Below are 22141 nucleotides of genomic sequence, written 5' to 3'. Positions count from 1 at the left end.
GTTTTTTTTAAATACACCTACAAGTAGATAATAAAAAAGACAAACAACCCTATAAAAGTGGGCAATCCATTTGAACAGACACTTTACAAAAGAAAAATATAGAAATGGCCAGTAAGCACATAAAAACATCATACTCAACATGATTAGTCATCAGGGAGATGATAATTAAAATCACAATGAGTTGCCACTTCACACCCACTTAAATAGCTAAAAATAAAGGCTGACAACCACAAACGTTGAGGAAGATTGGAAAGAAAAGGAACTTTCATACATTTCTGGTGGGAACGTAAATTGTACAACCACTTTACAGAATATTCTGGCAGTTTCTCATAAAACAACTATCCTATGACGTGGCAATTCCCTTTCTAGGTACTTATCTGAGTAAAATGAAAGCATATGTCTACAAAAACTTGTACACAAATGTTCATAGCAGCCTTATTTATAATAGTCCAAAATGGAAACCGCCCAGATCATAAACTGGTGAATGAATAAACCAACTCGGATATATCCAGACAATGGAATACTACTCAGTAATAAAAGGAAAGAAGCAATAACACATTCAACAACATAGATAAATCCCAACATCATACTGAGTGAAAGAATCCAGACACGTAATAGTATATACTGTATGATTCCATTCATATAAGTTCTCAAATAGGCAAAAGGTATCTATGGTGGAGAAAAATTAGAACCATGGTTACCTCTGTGTGGGATTGTGGTGGTGACTGACTGGAAATGCGCACAAGGGAGATTTCTGAGGTGTTGAGTGTTCTGTATCTTGACAGGAGATTGGAGTATGCGTTTGTCAAAACTCACTACATGGGGCACTTAAGATTTGTGTGTTTCACTGTATTAAATTTTACCTGCAAAAAAAAAAAAAAATCAGTAAATAAGGGTACGCCTGGGTGACTCAGTCGGTTAAGCATCTGCCTTCTGCTCAGGTCATGATCCCAGGGTCCTGGGACTGAGACTTGCATCAGGCTCCCTGCTCGGCGGGAAGCCTGCTTCTCCCTCTGCCTGCTTCTCTCTCTCTCTCTTTCACTCTCTCTCTCTCTGACAAATAAATAAATACAATCTTAAAAAAAAAACAAAACAGTAGGGGCGCCTGGGTGGCTCAGTCGTTAGGCATCTGCCTTCAGCTCAGGTCATGATCCCAGGGTCCTGGGATCGAGCCCCGCATCGGGCTCCCTGCTCCGCGGTAAGCCTGCTTCTCCCTCTCCCACTCCCCCTGCTTGTGTTCCCTCTCGCTGTGTCTCTCTCTGTCAAATAAATAAATAAAATCTTTAAAAAAAAAAAAAAAAACAGTAAACAGGTATTGATCTCTAGCTAATGTTATGCATGCTGAAGTGTTTGGGGGTGAAGCCTACTGATGTCTGTAGCTCACTTTGAAATGGATCAGTAAAATAAGGATGACCTTCCAGTCAAGCAAGTATAGCATAATGCTAATTGTAGAATATTAGTGTTTGGTACCTAAGTACAGATCTTTGAATTGATCTGTATATTGCAAAGTTTTCATAATAAAATCTGAAGGAAAATAAGAAAAAAAGTTGTTAACATCTAATGGATAAAACTGTCACAAGAATATTTAAGAAGTTGGTTATCATTATCACTAATAAAGCATTAAATGTTTATTAATAAAGAATGAAAAACATGTTAAACCATGTCTTTTAGACTCCGTTTCAGTGCCCAGCTTCACCCCACCAGTGTGGCTCTTTTTTCGCTTGACTTACTACAGTCGAGCATTTTCCTTTTGGTCTTAGAATATACCCAATTTATTCCTGGCAGAAGGCATTTACACTTGCTGTCCCTTTTGCCTTCAGATGCCCTTCCTGTCTTCAACAAGCTTCACATGGTTGAGTCCTTGTCATTCAAGTCTCACATCAACGAAAGCCTCCCCGAATTCCCCCACCATCACTTCCCAAACATCACCTTAATTGATGCTCTTCACAGTTCCTATCACTCTTATGTGTTGTATGCTGACCCTTGCTTATTACCGTCTTCCTTAGGAAACAGGAGTCTTCAAGAAAGCATCGACGGCCTTAGCACACTGCTGGGCAAAGGCAGCTTCCTAGATTTCTGATGACTGGCACCAAAGTCTTCTGGAACTGGCTGCAACGCCCCCCCCCCCCGCGAAGACTCCCGTTGGTTTTTCTTCACAGTATGACCTATTTTGAAATTAACTCGAACACTTTTCCCCTCTACCCCCATTCCCACACTCGTGCGCGCATACACACACACACTCACAGGAGCTCTTGGGCGCCAAATGCGCGCCCCCTGAGGGCAGGGACGCGGCCTGGTTTTGCTCCCAGCTCTATTCTTACAGCAAAGGGCTCACAGTAACACTGGTGACTCAGTGAGGCGCTTCGACCCCTCCCGTGAGATCTGGCTTTGCTCTGCTTTGCTTTCTGTTCCCATCCCCCCCCCCACCCCCGGCCAGAAGGCGCCCGAGGGGGCGGGGTTCTTTCCATTCCTTCATTCCTTCCTTCATGGGCTAGCTGGTTCGTTCGCTCATTCATTCATTCGTTCGTTCGCGTGTTCATTCATTCATTCGTACATTCATTCCGGCCCTCCCCCCTCCGCTAGGCAACGGGCCCGCACGCGCAGAGCCCCCGTGGTCGCGCCTGACCCTCCCCCCGGGCCTCAGCCCCGCCCCCTGCCCGCCCCGCCCCCTCCCCAGGCCAATTGGGGCTGGCTGGCCGGGCGGGGCCGGGGCCGGGGCGGGGCTTTGCTCCCCCACTACCCCCGGCGGCGCCCGCGGCTCCGGAAACGCGCCGCGGGGCTGCTGGGCTCAGCCGGGCGCTGGCGGCTCCGTGGCGTTTCCTGCCACGCCGGGCCTGCCTGGGCCGCGCGAGCGCCGCTGCACCGAGGGCTGCGCGTCGGCCGCCACGGGGCCGGGGTGAGCATGAGGGCCCCGGGAGGATGTGCCCAGGGTGCGGGAGGGTGTGCGGGACTGGGCTGACCGTCTGGGCCGCGGGAGGATGCGCAGGGGGCAGCCTGAGAGAGTGCGCGGGGCCGGGGTGAGTGTTCCGCAGAGTGTGCGCTGGGTGGAGAGCGAGCGTTTTGGGGGGGCGTTTCTGGGCCCGCAGGGCCCGCAGGAAACTGCTCGGCCCTGAGGCCATCCAGAGTGAAGGACGAGTCCCAGATGGCGGGTACGAGGAGGCCCGAAGGCCTTCTCGCGGCGGGCGGGGGGCGGCGGTCAGGGGCGGGAATCGCGGATGTGCCGAGGCCTACGCTGCTTTTGGGGGGGGGGACACTGGGAACTGGTCATTATGGGAAGGAGGGGACCCCTGCCCCAAGCGCGATGGAGGCTGAGGGGGGAGGGGGCGTTGGGAAGGTTAAAGGGCTTTCCCCCAGTCGGGGGGAGGGGCTGAGCCGCAGTCTGGGGCGCTGGGTGGATGAGCTGCGAAGGGTTCCTGCTGATGGAGTTCCTCCTTTCCTTTCGGGTGGAGGTTGAGCCTCAGGTTGGTGGGGAGGGATGGGGGGATAGCCCAGAGCCCAAGAGCTGTGAGGGAGCGCGAGGGGGCAGCGCTTGCTGGGGGAAGATGAGCTCAAGGCTCTAGGTCTGAACAGGGCTTTTTCTGTCGTCCTTCTGGGGGCCACCATCTCCTCCTCCTGTGCCTCCCCCTTAAACCCCTTTGCTGCCTCTAGTCTATATTTGGGTGATTAATTACATGTCTTTTTCCATCCTACCCCCACAAACACACACTTGCCTGCCGCCCAAAGCCCATGGTCCCTTTCAAACAACCCCCCCCCCCCCAAATCCTGGCCCTCTTCCCAGAGGTCCCACCCTGTTCCAACTGACGCCCTCCAGCCAACGTTGGCCTAGCCTGGCTGCCAGCCCCCTTCAGTCTCCTTGGTCAGTGAAATATTTTCTCTTAAACCTCAGACCCGACATTTTTCCTTTACCAAAGGATTTCAGAGGAGATTGCCAGAACAGCACCCCCTCTGGGTACTGATGCCTACTCACCCCCTTCCCCATCCTCCCTCCCCCATTGAGCCTTTAAGTAGAAGCAGCTTGCCAGGCACAGTCCAGTCCATTCCCCCCAAAACGTCCCTGGATCTATGTTTAGAATCCTATTGAACAGTGATTTGCAGCCTTCTTTGAGTGAGAGACCCCTTGGAAAATCACTAGAAAGTGTGAATTCTCTTCCCAGGAGTCTGACAATTGGCGCAGACAGTGGGATCCCATCCCGGAGGCTCACAGGCCTGAATCCTGTCTGCTGAGTGCTGGTGGTGAGGAAGACTCCAGATTCTAGATAGGCCCAGTACTAACAAGGCACAGTTCTACCTTCCAGTCCCCAAAGTGCTGGCTGCAAATGCAGATTCCTTGGCCCCACCCACACCTGCTACTCTGCCCCTTGAGTTCTTAGCAAACCCGAAGCCAGGATTCTAGTGCACTGATCCAGCCTCGGTCCTAACCTGCCTGGGCTCCCCAAATGAGCATCCCTCATACCTGTGTAGACTCTCTCCTATCCAGGGCAATGTAACCTAAACAAACCTATACTTATAATTTATTTTGATTTTTAGTAAGATGCCATGCGTCTTCTTGGGAAGGGGAGAACATAAACCTTTTCTCAGTTAAGTACAACAAACACTACAAAATCCCCTTCTGGTCTACCTTCTGGCTTTTTATAGAAGGGAAAGAAAACGGAAACCTAAAGAGAGAGGGACAGGTGCCCAGGCAAAGTGAGAGAGGAAAACCGGGGAAGATGGAGACAGATGCCTCCCACCCACGCACACAGAAAAAGACACGCACAGACACAAACATCCCAAGAGAAACAGACTTTCCTGGTGAAACACCCGCTCTTGGCCCTTTAGGATTCTGCCACTTCTAGCCGCAGTGCGTTTGCACAGTACTGGGTGGGCCCCGATAAGGCCTTTGTGGCCACATCCTGGTGAGACAAGTTGAGAGCACATGGAGGCCAACTTCAGCTCCAGCCCAGAGGCTTGGGTCAGCATCCTGGCCTTGCCTGGCTGGGTTGGACTGGGATCTTGGCAGTGTGTGTTGTCTCATCCTGTCCTTCGGTCAAGCACTCATGACCCAAAGAGACATGTTCCTGGAAGGTGCACCCAAGTCTGCTTCTGTCCCCCTGAATTATTTCAGTCCCAACAGGTGGGACATTACCTGCCTGACTTATCACTCAGAATTGGCCTGAGACACAATGAGCCATCCTTGCATGTCTCTCTGGGGTGAGTCTGGGAGTTTACAGACCATGTCTGCGGGCCTTAAAGCTGGTCGTGCTGTCAGAAGGCCCCATGGGTGAGGGTGCAAGATGGTGGGAAGTATCCTTTCGTTTCTGGAAGCACTTCTGTTTGCATATATGTCAGTGACACTGAGCCGTCTTTGCCCAGGGACAGTCCTCGGTGTGAGCAACAAGACTCGAGGGAGGACAGACACCCAGTGAGGAGAACTGGGAATCTAGGCAGTCATTTGCATGGGACAGAAAGCCGCAGGCACCCATCTGCATTAGTGCTGAGGAGTGAGGTCTCTGGTCTGACCTATAAAGACACCCTCCAGGGCATTTTTGCTCTGCCCAGAACTGAACACCACGAGCTAGCTATTGTCTTCCAGGGCCTGAGGACATTCTGCTACAGGTCCTTGTTTAGATGTTCCAGGGAGTCCAGGTATTTCTGGCATCCCTTAGAAGTTTCTGGAAGCTGCTAGATAGAGCCAGTTCGGGTGGCCTTGCTGCCTCTCCCCTGCCCCACTGCCCAGGGGAAAAGGGTACCTGCTAGGGAGGTTGCATGGCCGTTGGTGCCATGGAATTGATGAAATACTGATCTTTTAGGCTCAGATGCAAACTTTACTAGTACATTCTGAGGAGGGATTCTGAGCTCAAACGTCACCTTTTAAAGACACCTAATGATTCACTACTTTTTTGACATGGGTTGGTTTTTGTCTCCATTGAATTCAACTCTTAATTTCTGTTCTTTCATATCAAAGTGCAATGGGTATTTTGGTTCTCAGCGTTTCTGATTCTATACAGAAAATTTGATTTAAAGAAGTTGATTAAAATTTACATTGCCATCTAAAGCACATATGAGGAATATTTCTGCACTCACATGAGCTCTCGTGTTGTAGAATACATGATTTTTCAGACTGTCAGGCAGGGGTTTAGCATCGAGAGGATCTCCCTGTGCTCATCAAACAGTTGCAGTCTCTCTGGCACTTTGCTTGGTCCAGGGTGGAATCTGCCGTCAACCTTTGCTAGGGCCTTCACTCTCTGGGAGTGCATAGGCATTAGACTATACTTCAGATCCCACTTAAAGAAGGAGAACAATATTATTTATATTAAGAGACAGAGATTTGTTTTTCCATAATCTTTCTCCAAACTGCCATTTCCCAGGTGGGTGTAGGAGTGCACCTTATGAGTCTTGGGTGAATCCAAGTGCCTTATGGTCAAGGTCAGCATCGTCTTCTGTATCCATCAGGTGCATTACTATGGTGTTCATATTCTTCCTGGAATTGCTTTGACCTTGACCCCTGCAAGTCCACTTTTGGAAGGCAGTGGACAACTGCATTTGTCACTTTTGTCACAGCATCCGGCTTCTTTCCCAGGTTAGTTCCACCATTTCAAAGCAGAGCGGTCGTACAGCATGGCTTCTAAATGATCAGATGATCTTCGGGATTGGTGATAATTTACTTTTAACTGCAGTGGGGGTTAATGTGTATTTTATCATACAGAATTTAGCTACTTTTGTGAAAGAAGGGCTCACTTTTTCCCTCCTCTTTTTATGAGCACTTTCTAAATGATCTCTGTATGTCCGTGAGTGCTGGGACTGTGTGTGGTGATCTGAAGTTCTTGCAGGTTAGGCCCCCTGGGCAAGCCTGATACGGGAAGGACCACTCCTGTTGCTACACGGGGAAGGATCATTAATAATTCACCTGGGGGTTGTGGCTTGAGGATTTCAACAGTTAATCATTCCAATTAAGTAAAAACACTTTGATAGGATCTGCTCAATTAAATAGAACACTTCAGGAGGATGTGCTCAATTAAACATGGGTGGCTTGGAAGAACTGTGTGTAAGTGTGAGTGTGAGAGAGAGAGAGAATGATGTGTGTGACTAGCGCCCAGTGAGGGTCTCTGATGGTGTATCAAAAGGATGATTTAAAGCCAGTCCCCTAAGTCCATATATATCATTAGGCTATTAGGACATTCAGTAACTGCCTATTCTCTGGATATGGCCTGGTGTTAAGAGGGCCGCATATTTCCTTTCCTTGGTGTGGCTTGAAAAGTCTTAAATCTTGGGAGCTGGGCCTCAGGCAAGTTACTTGACCTCTTGGATCCATGACTTCCTTCTGTGTAAAATGGAGGTGGTAATAACTATTGGTTGCAGTAATTAAATGATGTGAAGGGAGAAGCACAGTACCAAACATGTAGTAGGTACTCTGTAACTAGAGGTTTGCTCCATTTAACACGCCCCTCCCCCCACAGTTTATCCCATGTCCACTCGGTGCCAGGAGCTCCTGCCGATGCTGGGGATCCAGGGGTGACCAGGAAAGAGAAGGTCTCTATCCTTTGGGAGGTGACGTTTCTCCTGGGGAGTCAGGTAAAGACAATTTCATTGCAGAGGATGATTTTTAGGTAGTGAAAAGTGTTACGAGTAAACGGTGATTGGGCTCGAGAGTGAAGACACTTTAGGAGGTAACACTTGAATGAGGCCTGAATTCTTAGCAGGAACTACCTGTGGCATGTTCAGAGCCCCGGGGGGCATCACCCTGGCATATTTAGGACAGAATGAATGTCAGGGTGTCTGGAAGGAATGACTGAGATGCGGGGTGCTGGATTTGGGCCAGGTGGGCTGGGCCAGGTCTTTGTAAGGGGTTAAGGCCTTAGGTCTCGGGCTTGAGGACAGTGAGACAAGTTTTAACAGGCCATCTTTTTCAGAAGGTAAATATGAGATGCTCTGTCCATTCCACTTGGCAGCAAAACCTCAATGTCAATGGAAGTGAGTTTTCTTCATGAATTGTATAAGTAATCTACGACCAGCTTGTTTTGTATTGGAAGCCAAAGTCAAACCAGACATCAAATGTATACCAGGAAGAATCCCAACTGCTCAGAGGGGGGCCCTACCCAGGTGCCAGTGGGACACAGAGAGCTTGGCCGCTGGGTACCTGGGGCTTCACTCACACACGAGGGAAGCACCTGTGCTGGGCAGTGGGTTAGAGAAGGGAATGGGGCTTCTGTGGATGTTGAGCCTAAAGGAGGCCTTCTGCTCACACCCATCCATGGCACTGAGAGCCTGGGGAGATGAGCCCAGGAAGTCCCAACCCCATGGTCCTATCCCTGAGCTTTCTGGGACTGCCCACACATTGCTCTCAGCCCCTCTCCCCTGTGTCCGCCATGCCCGTGTGGGTACCTCAGGATGTTGCTCAGCTTTCAGGGCCATTCCCCATTGTTTCCTTGGCCTCAGCCCTACCCCCTCACATGCTAAGAATCTTTTTTATCTAAAGCCTACCCAAATCTTTTTAAATTGTTATTCTTTTCTGATTACCAAAGAAATGCAGCTTGGTTACTAAAAATTCACGTGTTACAGAAACAGAAAGCAGAAGACCTTTCTAAATCTAGACTCTACCCCAGGGTGGCACACATTACAGTATGGGTGTGCTTATTTTAGCTGCAAGTCACTCCGTTTACTCCTTTTTTCTCCCGAAATGCAAATGTATACTTAGCTGCTCTCTCCCCTTCCCCTGCTCTCTTTGGATTTTTTAGTAAACAGTTACTGTCTGTCTCCATCTTCTATGAAGGATTTGAATTTTTGTAATCTGTGTGTCATCCGTATTAGCCACCTATTGGTTTTTTTTTTCATTTTTATTTCTTTTTCTTGTTTTCTACCACTTGTTGATTTTATGTTTAAGCTCTCCAGTTTTCTTCCTGCTCTGAGTTCTAGGACTCTTCAGTAAGGTCTCCAGAGCTCTGAGCCACATTCATCATTCCCCCTCTCCTTTTCTTATTTTTGACATTGGGATTATTTAGACCTATGGTATATTGTTTTCCATCCTTTTACTTTTCACCTATCTATGTCTTTACATTTAAAGTCTTTATATTTAAAGTGTCTTACAGACAGCATAGAGTTGAGTATTGTTTTTAATATAGTCTAATAATCTCTGCCTTTCAATTGGAGTGTTTAGTCCATTTACATTTAACTTAATTATCCATGAGGTTGGATTTAAGTTTGCCATCTTGCTATTTGTTTCTATTTATTCTGTCTGTTCTTTTTCCTTTGTTTCTTTACTCTTTTGGATTATTTTTTAGAATTGTATTTTATCTCCACTCCTGGCTTATTAACATGCATCAGAGTCTCAGAGGGCTTCCTTAAACACACAATCATATGTTTTATTTATATGTATGTTATAAACCCCACAGTACCTTATTATTATTTTTGCTTTAAATGGTCAGTTATTTTTTAAAGATTTAAAAATAAAGGGGGTAAAAATATTTTTACATTCCTGGTGTTCTTCATTCCTTTGTGTCCATCCAAGTTTCCATCTAGTATCATTTTCCTTCACCTGAAGAACTTTCTTTAATATGTCTCATAGTACAGGTCTGCTGGTGACCAATTCTCTCAGCTTTTTGTCTGAAAAAGTTTTTACTTTGCCTTCATTTTTGAAGGGTATTTTCCCTGAACATAGAATTCTAAGTTGACAGGGTTTTTTTTTTTCCATTAGCACTTTAAAAATGTCATTCAACTGTTTGCTGGCTTGCACATTTTCTGATAAGAAGTCCATAGTTATTCTTATCTTTGCGCTTCTGTATATAACATGTCCCCCTCCCCCTCCCCCCGCTGCTCTAAGATTTTCTCTTTATCACTAGTTTTCAGCAATTTTATTATGACGTGTTTTGGTATATGTATGTGGTTTTTTGGTTTTGTTGTTTGTTTAGTCTTGGTAGGGGTTGGCTGGGCTTCTTGGATCTAGTTTTCATCAAATTTGTGGGAAAAAATTTCAACCATTATTTCTTCAACTATATTTTTATCCTTTCCCCCTTTTCTTCGTCTTTTCAGATTCCAGTTACATGTGTGTTAGATGATTTTCCGTTGTGTCCAGGTCATTGAGACTGTTTTGTAAATATCTTTTTTTTTTTTCATTTTGATCTTCATTTGGGTTAGTTTCTATTGCTATATCGTCAAGTTTTCTAATCTTTTGGGGGGGGGGGTTGGACCCTGAACATCTCCCTACCTGTGTGTATCCTGGGAATTGTTCAGCTTAAATCTAATCCTTCTTTTTATCCTCAAGTTTTCTAATCCAGTGTCTAATCTGCTCTTAATCACATCCAGTGAAATTTTCATTTTAACTGTTATAGTTTTCACCTCCAGAAAGCCCATTTGGATCTTGTTTATATTGTCCATTTTTTTCATTATGTTTCTGTTTTTCTTTCAATATTTATACATAGTTAAACTAGCTGTTCTCCTTATCTGTAAGTTCTACCAGTAATCATTTTTGAGTATTTCTGTTGACCTGATTTTCCTTGCCATGGATCACAGTTTCCTGCTTCTTGGCATTTCAGTAATTTTATCTTGGCTGTTGGACGTCATAGAGATCATATTGTTGAGTGTCTAGATTTTGTTATTTCACTTTGAAAAGGGTTGGACTTCCTTTGGGGAGGTAGTTATTTGTGGACCAGCTTCATCACATTGAGGCCTATTTGTAAGCTTTTCTAGAGCAGGTTCGGGGTAGCTGTGGCCCCAGGAGTCAGTCAGTCCTACTACTAAGGCATGGCCCCTCTGAGTCTCTACTGAATGGCCCAGGTGATCACTGAGGACTCTTTACTCTGGTTGGTTGAACCCTGAACATCTCGCTACCTGTGTGTGTCCTGGGAATTGTTCAGCTTAAAGCTTCCTGGCCATTCTTTTCCTACTCTTTGGGAGTTTTATTATGTATGCGTGGCTTGGGAGTCAGGAAAGGCTCAAGGGGAGCCTTATGCTGATTTTTTGGAGCTCTTTTTTTCTGCGTAGCTCCCTCCTTTCTGGAACTCTGCTCTGCAACTTCTAGCTGCATCGACTGCCCTGGATGCTAGTCTGTGTCTTGATGAAGCCGCCAAGCTCCGTTTGAGTCCCCCTTCCCTGCACTCTCAGTCTAGAAATTGCCTCCAGGCAGAACCAGGGCAATGATAAGGCTCATCTCAGTTGTTTCTCTTCTCTCGGGGTGATGATCCTCACTTCCTGCTGCCCAATTATCTGAAAACTTGTTTCAAATCTGTTTTGTCCAGTTTTTTTTAAAGATTTTTATTTATTTATTTGACAGAGATAGACACAGCGAGAGCAGGAACACAAGCAGGGGGAGTGGGAGAGGGAGAAGCAGGCTCCCCACGGAGCAGGGAGCCCGATGCGGGGCTCGATCCAAGGACCCTGGGATCGTGACCTGAGCCGAAGGCAGACGCTTAACGACTGAGCCACCTTATGGCAGGACATTGTTCTTTGTTACAATATCATAGCCAGAAGTAGAAGGGTCTATCTCTCCCTTTCAATATCTGATTTTATGTAAACGTCTTTCTGGAGTGTCTGGGTCTTCTACTCCTTAAGCTAGTGTAAAAATGCCTCCTTTTCATTTAGTTAGGAATTAATTGAATTGACCTGACATCAGAACAGAAACTGTGTTCCTGCTTCTTTTGAATTCGCTGAAATGGGAGGCCTCTGAGGCACACACATTTGTGGTAATATAATTACACCATTTCACATATTTTGCAATCTGGAAGAAAAAGGTAAATTGTACATATTGTTCAGATCTTTTATTTAGCAACTTGGTGTTTGAAGATCTTTTCTTTGAGGCTTCTTTTTCTGGTTGTTTTGTCCAACTTTTCGTTTTGTCAGACATTTCACGGAAATGTTCTTGTCTGCATCTGTCTCACTGTCACCTGGTTGACTGTTTGAGCTGGGTGGGGTATGGCCTCTAAAAGGCCTTGCTTCTGGCCAACAACACCTGGATCCTGCTCTTTTGTTGCCTCTCTTCGCTCCAGTGGCCCAGGCTTTTTTTGTTGCCCTTACAAAGTTGGAAAGATCTCTCACTTCTCACTTAGTTATTTCTTCTGATATTCTTTTGGGGACGCTTCCTTCCTACGCAGTGTGAGCCTTGACCTCTTTGAGGCTGGCTGCTGGGAGGCCTGTGGCCGGCCTATCTCAGAGAGCCAGTCTCGCCACCGTCTCCACCTGTGTCTGTATTCCCTGGGCTGTTCCTGGGCCAGCGTTCATTTGTCTTGTCTGGGTCCCCTCTGGCCTGCCTGTATTAATTCTCTGCCAGTCTGTTTCCCCCAGTGTTGGGGGTATGTTTTCTCAGGCACAGCTGTGCTCTGGCTTGTCACTCAGCTGCTGGGCAAGAGAAGACTGAATAAGATGTAAAACCAGGGAAAAGGAAATCACCAATCTTGTCCTAGGGGACCCAAAGGCAGGGCTGCTGTCACTCATGGCTCTTTTCACTTTCCTTAGCTCTGCCTGCCCCCCCCCCCCAGGGTCTTGCCCTCCCCCAGGATGGATCCCCGGGAAACCAGGTCCTGGCAAGCCCTCTTGAGATACTTGAGGCCCAGGTGAGCTGTGCTTCCCTCTGCCTGGCTTAGGAATCTGTCACTGCTCCCTGATTGTGGCCGTGACCTCTACCTCGTTTCCCAGCATGACACACTACCGGACCTGAACTCCAGCTTATGCCTGTCCTCCCTCTGCTTTCTTCCTGAGTCTACCAAGAAATGGACGCCTGCTGGGGTTGTAATTCCCATTATGCTGGTGGGGGAGCTGCATTTCGGTCCAGGAAAGCGATTGAACTGAGGTCCCTCGGGAAGACAGTGGGAGGCCAGGGCCATGGCCCAGGTGTTCTGATGCTTGGTCACATTCTCTTTCCAGGACTTCTTTAGGCTTGTGCTTAGATCTCCATGCTAGCGATGCACACCCACTCCAGACCCTCACCTCTTATCCCTGCTGTTACTAGTGCTCCCCCCACCTCATTCTAGAACGGATAGAAGGACAACTTATCCCTGGGAATTCTTTCAGGATTCAGTGACAGTTGACGACGTGGCCCAGTACCTCGCAAAAGGAGCGATTGAGACTGGACGCCGAGCAGAGGACAGTGGCGTATTACAGGAAGGCGACCTCCGTGGGTAAGGACGGCCCTAGCCCTTCCACCAGCTTCCCCACAGCTGCATGGTCCTACACAGCTGGGTGTGGGGTTAGGGCCACCTGGAGTAGCCCTACACAAGCTTGCCTTCTGGGGCCTTACACCCCCCCACCCTGGGGATCGGCTGTAAGAAAACACAAAGTGTCTGCCACCCTCAGCATTTCTTTTTCTTTTTTTCTTTTCTTTGGTCAACATTTCAAAGTAGCAGGGCTCCCTCCCAACTCCTGATGGCATGGAAAGAAGCCCTGTCCGTGTTTTATTGGGAAAGAAATTAGAACAAACGGGCCACTATCATTTAGGAAACTTTTTAAAAAAATCACAAATTGCCCAAAAATTACACGGCCATTTTATTACAGTTTATTGTTGAGGGAGAGGTTGACAGAGCAAGGCCCTCTGCCCTATCAGGGGCTGCACCTGTGCGGTGGGGAGGGTTGCTAAGACAGGAGCCCGCTGGGGGTCAGGTTTGGGAGTTGCAGCACAGTACGAAGTTCAGTGAGCAGGCACTGAGGAATGTGAACCCGGAGAAAGGGAAGATCAGCTCTTCCGCATGACCGCCTGGCACTGCGTCCGGGCGGGCCCGGGGTCTGCCTCATCCGTTCCCTGGAGGGAGCCAGCCCTTGGGGAAGGCATTTGGAACGGATGAATGGCGTGCCTGAGGGCACAGCCAAGCTCGACTTCGTGGATTAAAAGGGTTTCATCTTTGAAGGCCCTGCCCCACTCTGGCTGCCAGCAAAGCCCTTTTCCTTTTCCGTGAGCAGGAGTTCCTGTTTTGAATCCTACCTGGTGTGAGGACACGTGCTGCTGGTATCTGCCCCATCCCTTATTGCAGAGCGAGCGAAGCATTCTGGTGAGTGGAAAAGAAACCCGAAAAATGAAACAATTGTGGGGGGACACCCAGCTGAGCCTTTGGGGAGGAGGTGTGGCTGCTTCTCTCCCATAGAAGGGGGAGATGTCCTCAGGGCCGCTTCAGTGGTAGGGGGTGGGCAGCAGTGAGGCCTGTCTGCGCCTTTCGTCCGTAGTCCTTGCTTCTCGTTGGACGGGCACCAGCCAGCCTGCCCGCAGCCTCTCCGGGCGCTGTGTCCAGCAGCTGTCTCAGGAGGCCTGCGATGCTCGACAAAGGAAAGTAACCTCCTTCCTTCCTCCTCTGCAGAGGACCAGTGTCCCGCGGTTCTCATCTCAGAAGGCATCTCGGTGACCCAGCAGCGGGCGATGGGTGAAGAAGCTCAGCCTCAGGAGATGGCATCCACGAGCTCCCCGCGGGCCGGGGAGCCCAGCCCCGGGCTCAAACAGAACAGGGGCTCTGAGGGGAGCGGGGGGAGCCTTCAGAACCGGCCTATGGAACATCACTTCGCGTGTAAAGAGTGCGGGGATGCCTTTCGGCTTAAGGTCCTCCTCGTGCAGCACCAGAGGATTCACAGTGAGGAGAAGGGCTGGAAGTGCGGGGATTGCGGGCAGGTCTTCAGGGGGGTCTCGGAGTTCAATGAGCACCGCAAGGGCCATGTGGCCGCAGAGCCGCAGCCTGGCCCCAGCCGAGCCCCGGAAGATGCTCTGCAGAAGAGGGAGCAGACGGAGAGGGAGGCGAAGCCCTTCGAGTGTGAGGAGTGTGGGAAGAGGTTTAAGAAGAACGCAGGCCTCAGTCAGCACCTGCGGGTGCACAGCCGGGAGAAGCCCTTTGACTGTGAGGAGTGCGGCCGCTCCTTCAAGGTGAGCACGCACCTCTTCCGCCACCAGAAGCTGCACACGGCCGACAAGCCGTTCGCCTGCCGCGCGTGCGGCCGCGAGTTCCCGGACCGCCAGGAGCTGCTCAAGCACCAGCGGGCGCACAGCGGCCACCTGCCCTTCGACTGCGACGACTGCGGCAAGTCGTTCCGCGGCGTGAGCGGCCTGGCCGAGCACCAGCGCATCCACAGCGGGGCCAAGCCGTACGGCTGCGCGCACTGCGGCAAGCTGTTCCGCCGCAGCTCCGAGCTCACCAAGCACCGGCGCATCCACACGGGCGAGAAGCCGTACGCGTGCGGCCAGTGCGGCAAGGCCTTCCGCCAGAGCTCCAGCCTCCTGGAGCACCAGCGCATCCACACCGGCGAGCGGCCGTATGGCTGCGGCGACTGCGGCCGGGCCTTCCGCGGGCCGTCCGACCTCATCAAGCACCGGCGCATCCACAGCGGGCTCAAGCCCTACGAGTGCGACAAGTGCGGCAAGGCCTTCCGCAGGAGCTCGGGCCTCAGCCGCCACCGCAGGACCCACAGCGGAGCGAGGCGCTGCGAGTGCAGCGCGTGTGGCCGCGTGTTCAAGAGGCGCTCGGCGCTGCAGAAGCACCAGCCCACCCACCACGACTAGACGACGCCCCGACGCGGCCCCCGGAGGCGGCGGCTTCCCGCTGGGGGGTGCGTGGCGGGGGGCGAGGCCCTAGAGGGGCAGGGCGGAGTCAAAGGAGATGAACAGTTTCGTAGCGCTGATATATTTTCGCGTCCGAAAGGTCGAATCCAATTTATACTGTCACCAGCAATTTCTAAGTGTACATGTTTCCCATTTTGCCTATCGAGAGTAGCTTCTCCGACATCCTAATTTATTTGGACTAGTGTGACGGGCATCAAGTACCTTCAAGGTACTCCAATCCGCGGGCCTTGAAACCGAGAATGAGAGAAGAGAAACCTGCATGTGGGGGTGGAGCGGGGCGTGGAGGTCCCCTTCTCCTGGCTGCTCCCTCCGGGAACGGGACACAGAGCTAGTCAGCGACGGCCTCGATGTAATGTGACCCCAGCTTTCCTGAAGACAAGATAGAGCCCCAGAGTTGTTTGGCCTACTTGAATTTATAAATTGTTAGGGATGTACATAGAGCACTCAAATGTCTTATAATATTTAATTTATTAATTCAGTTATACATACATACTGTAAATCACGTATTACATAGAATAATATATTACTTTAGAAAATACTCCTTTTTCTCCCTCACGCCACTCCACAAGATGATTTTATTCTGAATCCTCACATGCATCTCTGACCTCACCATCTTCACCAACCTCGTAGCCCCTTTTGAGTCCTCCAACAGTTTCAAAGCACATCCGATGGCTTCCACCCGTCTAAGCTGTGTGCCCAAGGCTCTCACTAGAAACTTCCTCCTAAGCCATAATGACGTGTTCACATCACGTTAGGACAGTTGTTGTTGTTGGTGTTGTTTTTAAACTTGTCCCATAGCTCTACACCATAACCACTTACCGTGTTTGCCTTTCTTAAATGACCGTCAAAAGACTTTTTTGAAGCATCTATAACTTGGTCATTGTGAGGTCATACTCCCAGGAATAAGTACTGAATCTGGGCTAAATTGCTTTCGCGTCCATTTTTCTTCAACCAGTTCGTTCTGGTGACTTCCACGTGCGTCCAAAACTAGCATCGGTTGGGGTCTGTTGCGGGTTCATAGGTCTTGTCCTCAAGCAGTACTGTTCTGTTCAAGCTCAAGTAGTTGAGAGAGCATCCCCATAACGGACATCTCCAGGACTCAAGTATGAGGTGATGCCTCTTTTTCGGGAGCGATAGCCTCTCCTCCCATGGAGGCAGCCCTCCGTTTCGGGCTCTGTGAAACAGGGGTGATCACAGGACTACCTCCTAAGGTTATCGTGAGAACTGCGACGCCACTCCTAGCCCGAAGGTGCACTCAGTGAAGGTCGTCTGCTGTCATCGCCATAATTATTGCTGTCATTCTATGGCTCCTCAGTACCGGACCTGGGGATGGACCCAGGCCTCCTGACTGCTAGTCTCCTCTTCTTTCTCTCGTGCAATGACTTAAGTCGTGTTCCTGTTTTCTTGCATGCAAACCGTACGTTCATCTCCTTTGACCAGTTATCAAGTTACCTTTGGATATATTGACTTTATACAGCGGTTCTTTCTATATCGATTGTGATGATCTCTTTTCCAGTTTTATTGCTTTGCTCTTTGTAGCAGTTTTATTCCATTTTTGTCGTGCGAGCTTTAAGTTTTACATATCTGAGCACTCACCGTTGTCCGTTAAGCCGTAACTTTCATTGCTTCCATACTTAGATACGATGATGTTTTCTTCTAGAATTTTAATTACAAATGAAAAGTTGAAAGCCCTGCCCCACCAGAAGGTGGATGCACCAGGTGGGCAGGCTGGATGGGAAGGGGCCAGAGAAGCAGGCTCTGTCCTCATCCAAGACGCAGACTCTGTGCATGTCTGTGGGCAGTACTTGACTATCCAACCTGGCCACGCAGACACGCAAGAGAAACGTCCATCTCGGATTGGCCAGAACATTCTGACTGTTCCTCAGTATAGCCCGACCTGTCAGCAGCAGGCCTGGGCCTCAACTAGATCAATGGGGTGGTCCAAACGTGGTCTCGGCTGCAGCTGGCTCTCCTTCAAGCTCCTGGGAGCTTTGGCCATGCCCGGCATGGATTCAGTGCCTGAGCAGCACATCCACCCAAGGCACATCTCCTCGAACACAAGAAGACTCACTTGACCGATGCTGTCATGTGGATGGCATCCTCCTCCTAGTGAGTGACTCTGGAACTAGAAAGAGGTCAGTTTGGTGGCTTTTGCTTTGGGCAACTAGGGGGAAGTTGACGCACGTGTTCTGATGTTACCTCCTGCAGCTACACCTAAGAGGAGCAACAGAGCAGAGGCTCGGAGCGGAGCCGTGCCCTTCTGATGCCCTGTGCGTCACGGCCATAGAAGCTGGCCACAGCAGGCCCAGGCTGTGACTGTCAGCGGCCATGCCCAGGAGGGGCAGTAAAACAAGGGTTTGGAGGGCAACCGTGCCCTTCTGATGGCCCATGTGGCATAGAAATCGAAGCTGGTCATCCTGGGGCTAGGCTGTTACTCCCGACAGCCTCCCCCAAGAGGAACGGCAGCAAGGGCTGGCCGGAAAGCTGGCCTCCAGTGACCTGCCGAACCCGCAGGTAGAAGCCAGCCGCACCGGGGCTGTGGTGTGACCTGCCGGCAGCTGTGCCCCAGGGGCCACTAGCGGGCCCCTAGAGGGGGTGTACCCTTCCTGATGGGCCCCCCCCCCCCCCCGCCGAGGCTGAGACGGAGCTTCTCAGCAGGAGCGCCCGGAGGAGCTTCTCAGGCCCCCATCCTGGGAAGCAAGGTCCCCTGGTGACCGCTGTGACCTTAGCCAGAAGGTCCTCTGGAATGGCCGCCAGGCCACGGGAGTGGCTCTCTGTGACGTCTCCATCCTGGCCCTCGGGCTGGAGAGAAGACAACAGCACTTGTTACATAGCCGCTGCTTTTGCTCTGTGGCTTCCGGTCCAGCTGTGTCCGCAGTCACTGCTTCCTTCTGCATCACTGGTCTGTTTTCGAGCTGTCAGGACGCGTCCGACACAGCTGCCATTGGGTAAGGAACTTGACATGGACGGGGGGCAAGTCTGGCAGCTCACTAGCCGTTTGTCAGCTTCTCTGAAGGATCCAGATACAGTATTAGCTCAGAACTTCGCGTTGTCGCGACGCCATGCCCTCCTCGACTTTTGCCATTCTCAGTTCTCGCGTTCTCTCTGACACAAACCCTCTTCTAGAGCTAACACTAAAGACCGCACCTTTTCTGTCGCTGTGTTTGCGGGTGACGTCCGTGCTCTGTCCGGCTTTAACATGTGTCCTGTAGTCGCGCCGAGTTCAGTGTTCGCCTCTCGTAACTTGGGGGTGGGTTCCTCGGGCCCCGTAGGTGTGCTGCATTGTCAGGTGCAAAATGTGGTCAAGCGTCCTAGTGTGCGTGCTCGTCTGTGCATTTGTGCATCTACCTCATTGCGTTTTTTCTTTCTAATCACACACATTCCTTTCGCAAGGGAAATGTAGAGCAGTTGGGTTACATAGAATGCCGACTCTCATTAGAAATAGATCCTTTTCTTAGATTCTGAAAGAAACCTTCCATTGCTTTTATTAAAGTTTTGAATACTTGCTGAAATTTTTAAATGAAAGTGGTTGTTTACCATTTTTGCTGCTTATTACGATTAACTGTGTTGATTAGTTATGTCTTACCCACTTCTGCACTTCCAGAGTGAGCCCCCCCCCACCAAATCGCAGTGCTGGCATTCCACGGGCCCGGGGTTTCAGCCTTGTCGTGTGCCCTGGGACCCTCACCACCCCCCCAGGCCGCATTAATTCAACCAGAACCGAACACTTGACTCGAGGGCAGCAACCAGTCATCAGAGCCGACTGGACACGACAGCCTGGGCCTTTCAGGTTCTCTGTCTGTGAAGTGCAAACGAAAAATGAGAGAGGAGTTTCTAGTTGGTATTGGAAGAAAAAGGGAGCCACACGATATTTAGAGGAGTTGACCCCATGGGTGGCACCAGCTGGAAGACGTGTGGGCTCCTGCTAAGCACTCCAGAGCTGCCTCAACTCCATCACTCCGACGGAGTCCTGGCCTCATTATGTTCTTGGATTTTGGGCAACTGCCCCCATCAGATCATTTGTGTCCCCACCGTAGTCTCCCTTGACCTGAGCCAGCTTGAGTGGGTCTCTGCTTTCCGCAATCTGTCAAGAGTCAGTTGCCTTTTACCACTTGGCTGCTTCCCGAGAAGAATCACATGGCTGGTTTTCCTCATGTTCTACCCGGCTCGAGTTCCTGGCCCAAGTCCCACCTGACTATCGGAAACACCTGTTTGAATGTGGTACTGAACTCTGTTCACTCAGATGGGTAAAAATCTATGCCTTTTAGTCTCAGTGAGTTGGACCAATGCCTTTCTGTCCAGGTAGCATTGCTGTACGGATCCCCTGTTTGTCCCATGAAATGAGTTTAAGTCAACACCCACCCTGTTGTTTATTTTGGAAGTGTCTCGCTACTTCCAGAGAATCCATCAGATTGGGGAATTGAGAATTTCTCTATTATTAGTATACTTACATTCTGTACTTCTCCTAGTATCAGTTTAGGTGTTTACCTTCAAAACTAGAAATGGTCTCTTTTAACTTGGCCTTCGGTGTTCTTTGCATATCTAAGAACAGTAGCCATGTCTGCCCTGGTCCATATTTCAGTTGTTGGCGCTCTTCTCTCATTCCTCCCTGATCTCCTTAACTTGTCTGTTTTATGGCACTTACTATAATCAGCCTTGCACTAGAGCTTCGCCCTCCCCACCTGCCCCCCACCCGTTAGATTGTGAGCTCTTATAAGACAGGGGTGACCCTTCATGTCTGATTCCCCTACCAGATCTAGCACAGTGCCTTGCATCAAGTAGATTTCAATAAATATATGTTAAATGGCATTGGTGTTCCTTGACTTATTTTGTCAAAGTTTAGGTCAACAGCTCTTCCCTTGCTCCTTTCTCTACTCTCTGAAGTTCCTGCCCCCTCCTGGGATCCAGGTGTTATCTTGTGCCTCCCCCCTTACTGGATGCCTGGAGGGGACAGGAGGTGCCCTGATGACAGAGGGCTGGCTTCCCTGGAAATGTGAGCTGGCCCTCGGCAGAAGAGGCCTGTCATTCAGCCAGGTACCTTCTCCCACCCTGGCTAGGGCTCTCCCCCGAGTCTGAATTCCAGTGGGAGCAGAACACCAGGCTGGATCCTGAGCTCCTCCCCTAGGGACCAGGAAGCGAGTGACAGAAGTGGCTTCTGGGCTAGGTGAGGGTGGGAGTGGACAGGTCAGTCCTCTTGGCCAGTGGCTGGCCCTCTTTCTAATGATCATTTCCTCAAAAAGGCAGGTAGTGAGGACAGGCCACTGGTATCCTAACCCTCCCAAACACAAACAAGGCTCAGCTGTGGAGTCAGCTGCCCGGTCCCAGAAGGACAAGCACAGAGGGGGGCCCCAGGAGTGCTTGGGTTGGGACCTCACAGGCCATGACGTGCTACGACAGCAACGAACAGGATTTTGGAAAGGCTTGTGTCATCTTTCCTCCAGGGTCCCATCCTCGTCAGTCAATCATTTTTCTACCCCAAATGCAGCTTCTCAGCAGGTGGTCTGATAGCACCAGCCCAGCCATCTCTGCTCACAAGCCAGTTATTTAGAAAGAACCATTCATTTACTTTGCTGGTTTCACGATGTACTTGCCAATGAGAATTCCACCTATTTTTCCTTAAAACACATGCAAGCTCTGTTCGGGCAAGCTTCAGTTGTGCAAAAGTCAAGGCCACAGGTCTGCTCAGACATCTAATACTGGGCCCAGAGGGTAGGGGACAGCCTAGGGCTTCTCTCCAGGGGCCCTGTGGGCCTCTAGTGGGGGTTTGAGAATGTTCCTTTCTGTCCCCTTCTTAGTGCCCCTGCTTTCTGGAGCCCCGTAGCTTCTCCAACACTGCCCTCCTCTGAGACCCCCAAGAAGTCTTCTGCTTCCCTGGGAGTTCACGGTCCCCAGACCCCCACGTCATGGGCCAGCACCTGGGCCTCCGTCATTGCCCTAGCCCAGGCTCCCGCCTGCAGCCCTCGGCCCCAGCCCACTTCTGCCCAGCTCACATCCCACCTAGAAGGGGCCCCTGGCATTGTCTTGGTCTGTTCAGGCTGCTATAACAAAACTACCAGAGAGGTGGTTTATAAACAACAGGCAATTATTCCTCACAGTTCCGGAGGCTGGGAAATCCAAGACCAAGGTGCTGGCCAAGCCGGCGTCCAGTGAGGACCCGCCTCCTGATTCATAGGTGATGGTCATTTTGCTGTGTCTTCACATGATGCAAGGGTGAGAGAGCTGTCTGGGGCCTCTTTTTTATAAGGGTGCTCATCCCATCCCTGGGGGGCTCTGCCCTCATGACCTAATCACCTCCTAAAGGCTGATGCCGTCACATCGGGGGTTAGGATTTTAATGTATGAATCTGGGGGGACACAGACATTCAGAGGTGAGGGTACCCGGACTTCTCTTGGATTTATGCACTCATTAGTCTGATTTATAGATCAGTGAACTGTTTGGATTTCTTTCCACAGAGCACATACTATTATGGCTTTGATTAAAAGATTTGTAAAATTCATAATAAAAAACATGGTCCCCAGTTTTTCTTTTCAGGCAAGACAGGTCAGAAAATCCTTGCGTTGCCTCACCCCTTTTCTGACCTTCATTCAACAAGCATTTATTGAACACCTGCTGTGTACCAAGCTCCAAAAGCAACTGAAACAA

General features: G+C 50.0%; 1 protein-coding gene across 5 annotated transcripts; it reads left to right on the top strand.

Annotated features, from left to right (window-relative positions):
* The first annotated feature begins 2766 nt into the window (after positions 1 to 2766).
* ZNF275 (zinc finger protein 275) lies at positions 2767 to 20302 on the top strand. 5 transcript variants are annotated; one of them, XM_032397489.1, is made up of 7 exons: positions 2767 to 2896; positions 6433 to 6559; positions 7437 to 7551; positions 12424 to 12521; positions 12979 to 13085; positions 13861 to 13949; positions 14253 to 20302. In XM_032397489.1, the coding sequence occupies exon 7, from the start codon at positions 14312 to 14314 to the stop codon at positions 15437 to 15439; it is 1128 nt and encodes a 375-aa protein (XP_032253380.1). In that variant the 5' UTR covers positions 2767 to 2896; positions 6433 to 6559; positions 7437 to 7551; positions 12424 to 12521; positions 12979 to 13085; positions 13861 to 13949; positions 14253 to 14311; the 3' UTR covers positions 15440 to 20302. The 5 variants fall into 5 exon arrangements, with proteins under 5 accessions (XP_032253380.1, XP_032253379.1, XP_032253381.1 ...); XM_032397488.1 differs by lacking the exon at positions 12424 to 12521; XM_032397490.1 differs by lacking the exons at positions 6433 to 6559; positions 12424 to 12521.
* The last annotated feature ends 1839 nt before the right edge of the window (positions 20303 to 22141 follow it).

This window comes from Phoca vitulina, unplaced genomic scaffold, assembly GCF_004348235.1.
Source record: "Phoca vitulina isolate PV1807 unplaced genomic scaffold, GSC_HSeal_1.0 scaffold99, whole genome shotgun sequence".
Lineage (NCBI taxonomy): Eukaryota > Metazoa > Chordata > Mammalia > Carnivora > Phocidae > Phoca > Phoca vitulina.
Note: the sequence above shows the minus strand (reverse complement) of the source record. Positions and strands in the feature narration are given on the sequence as shown.

Coding starts and splice junctions, on each gene's coding strand:
- ZNF275 (XM_032397487.1), top strand. CDS start 14,312: ATGGGTGAAGAAGCTCAGCCTCAGGAGATGGCATCCACGAGCTCCCCG.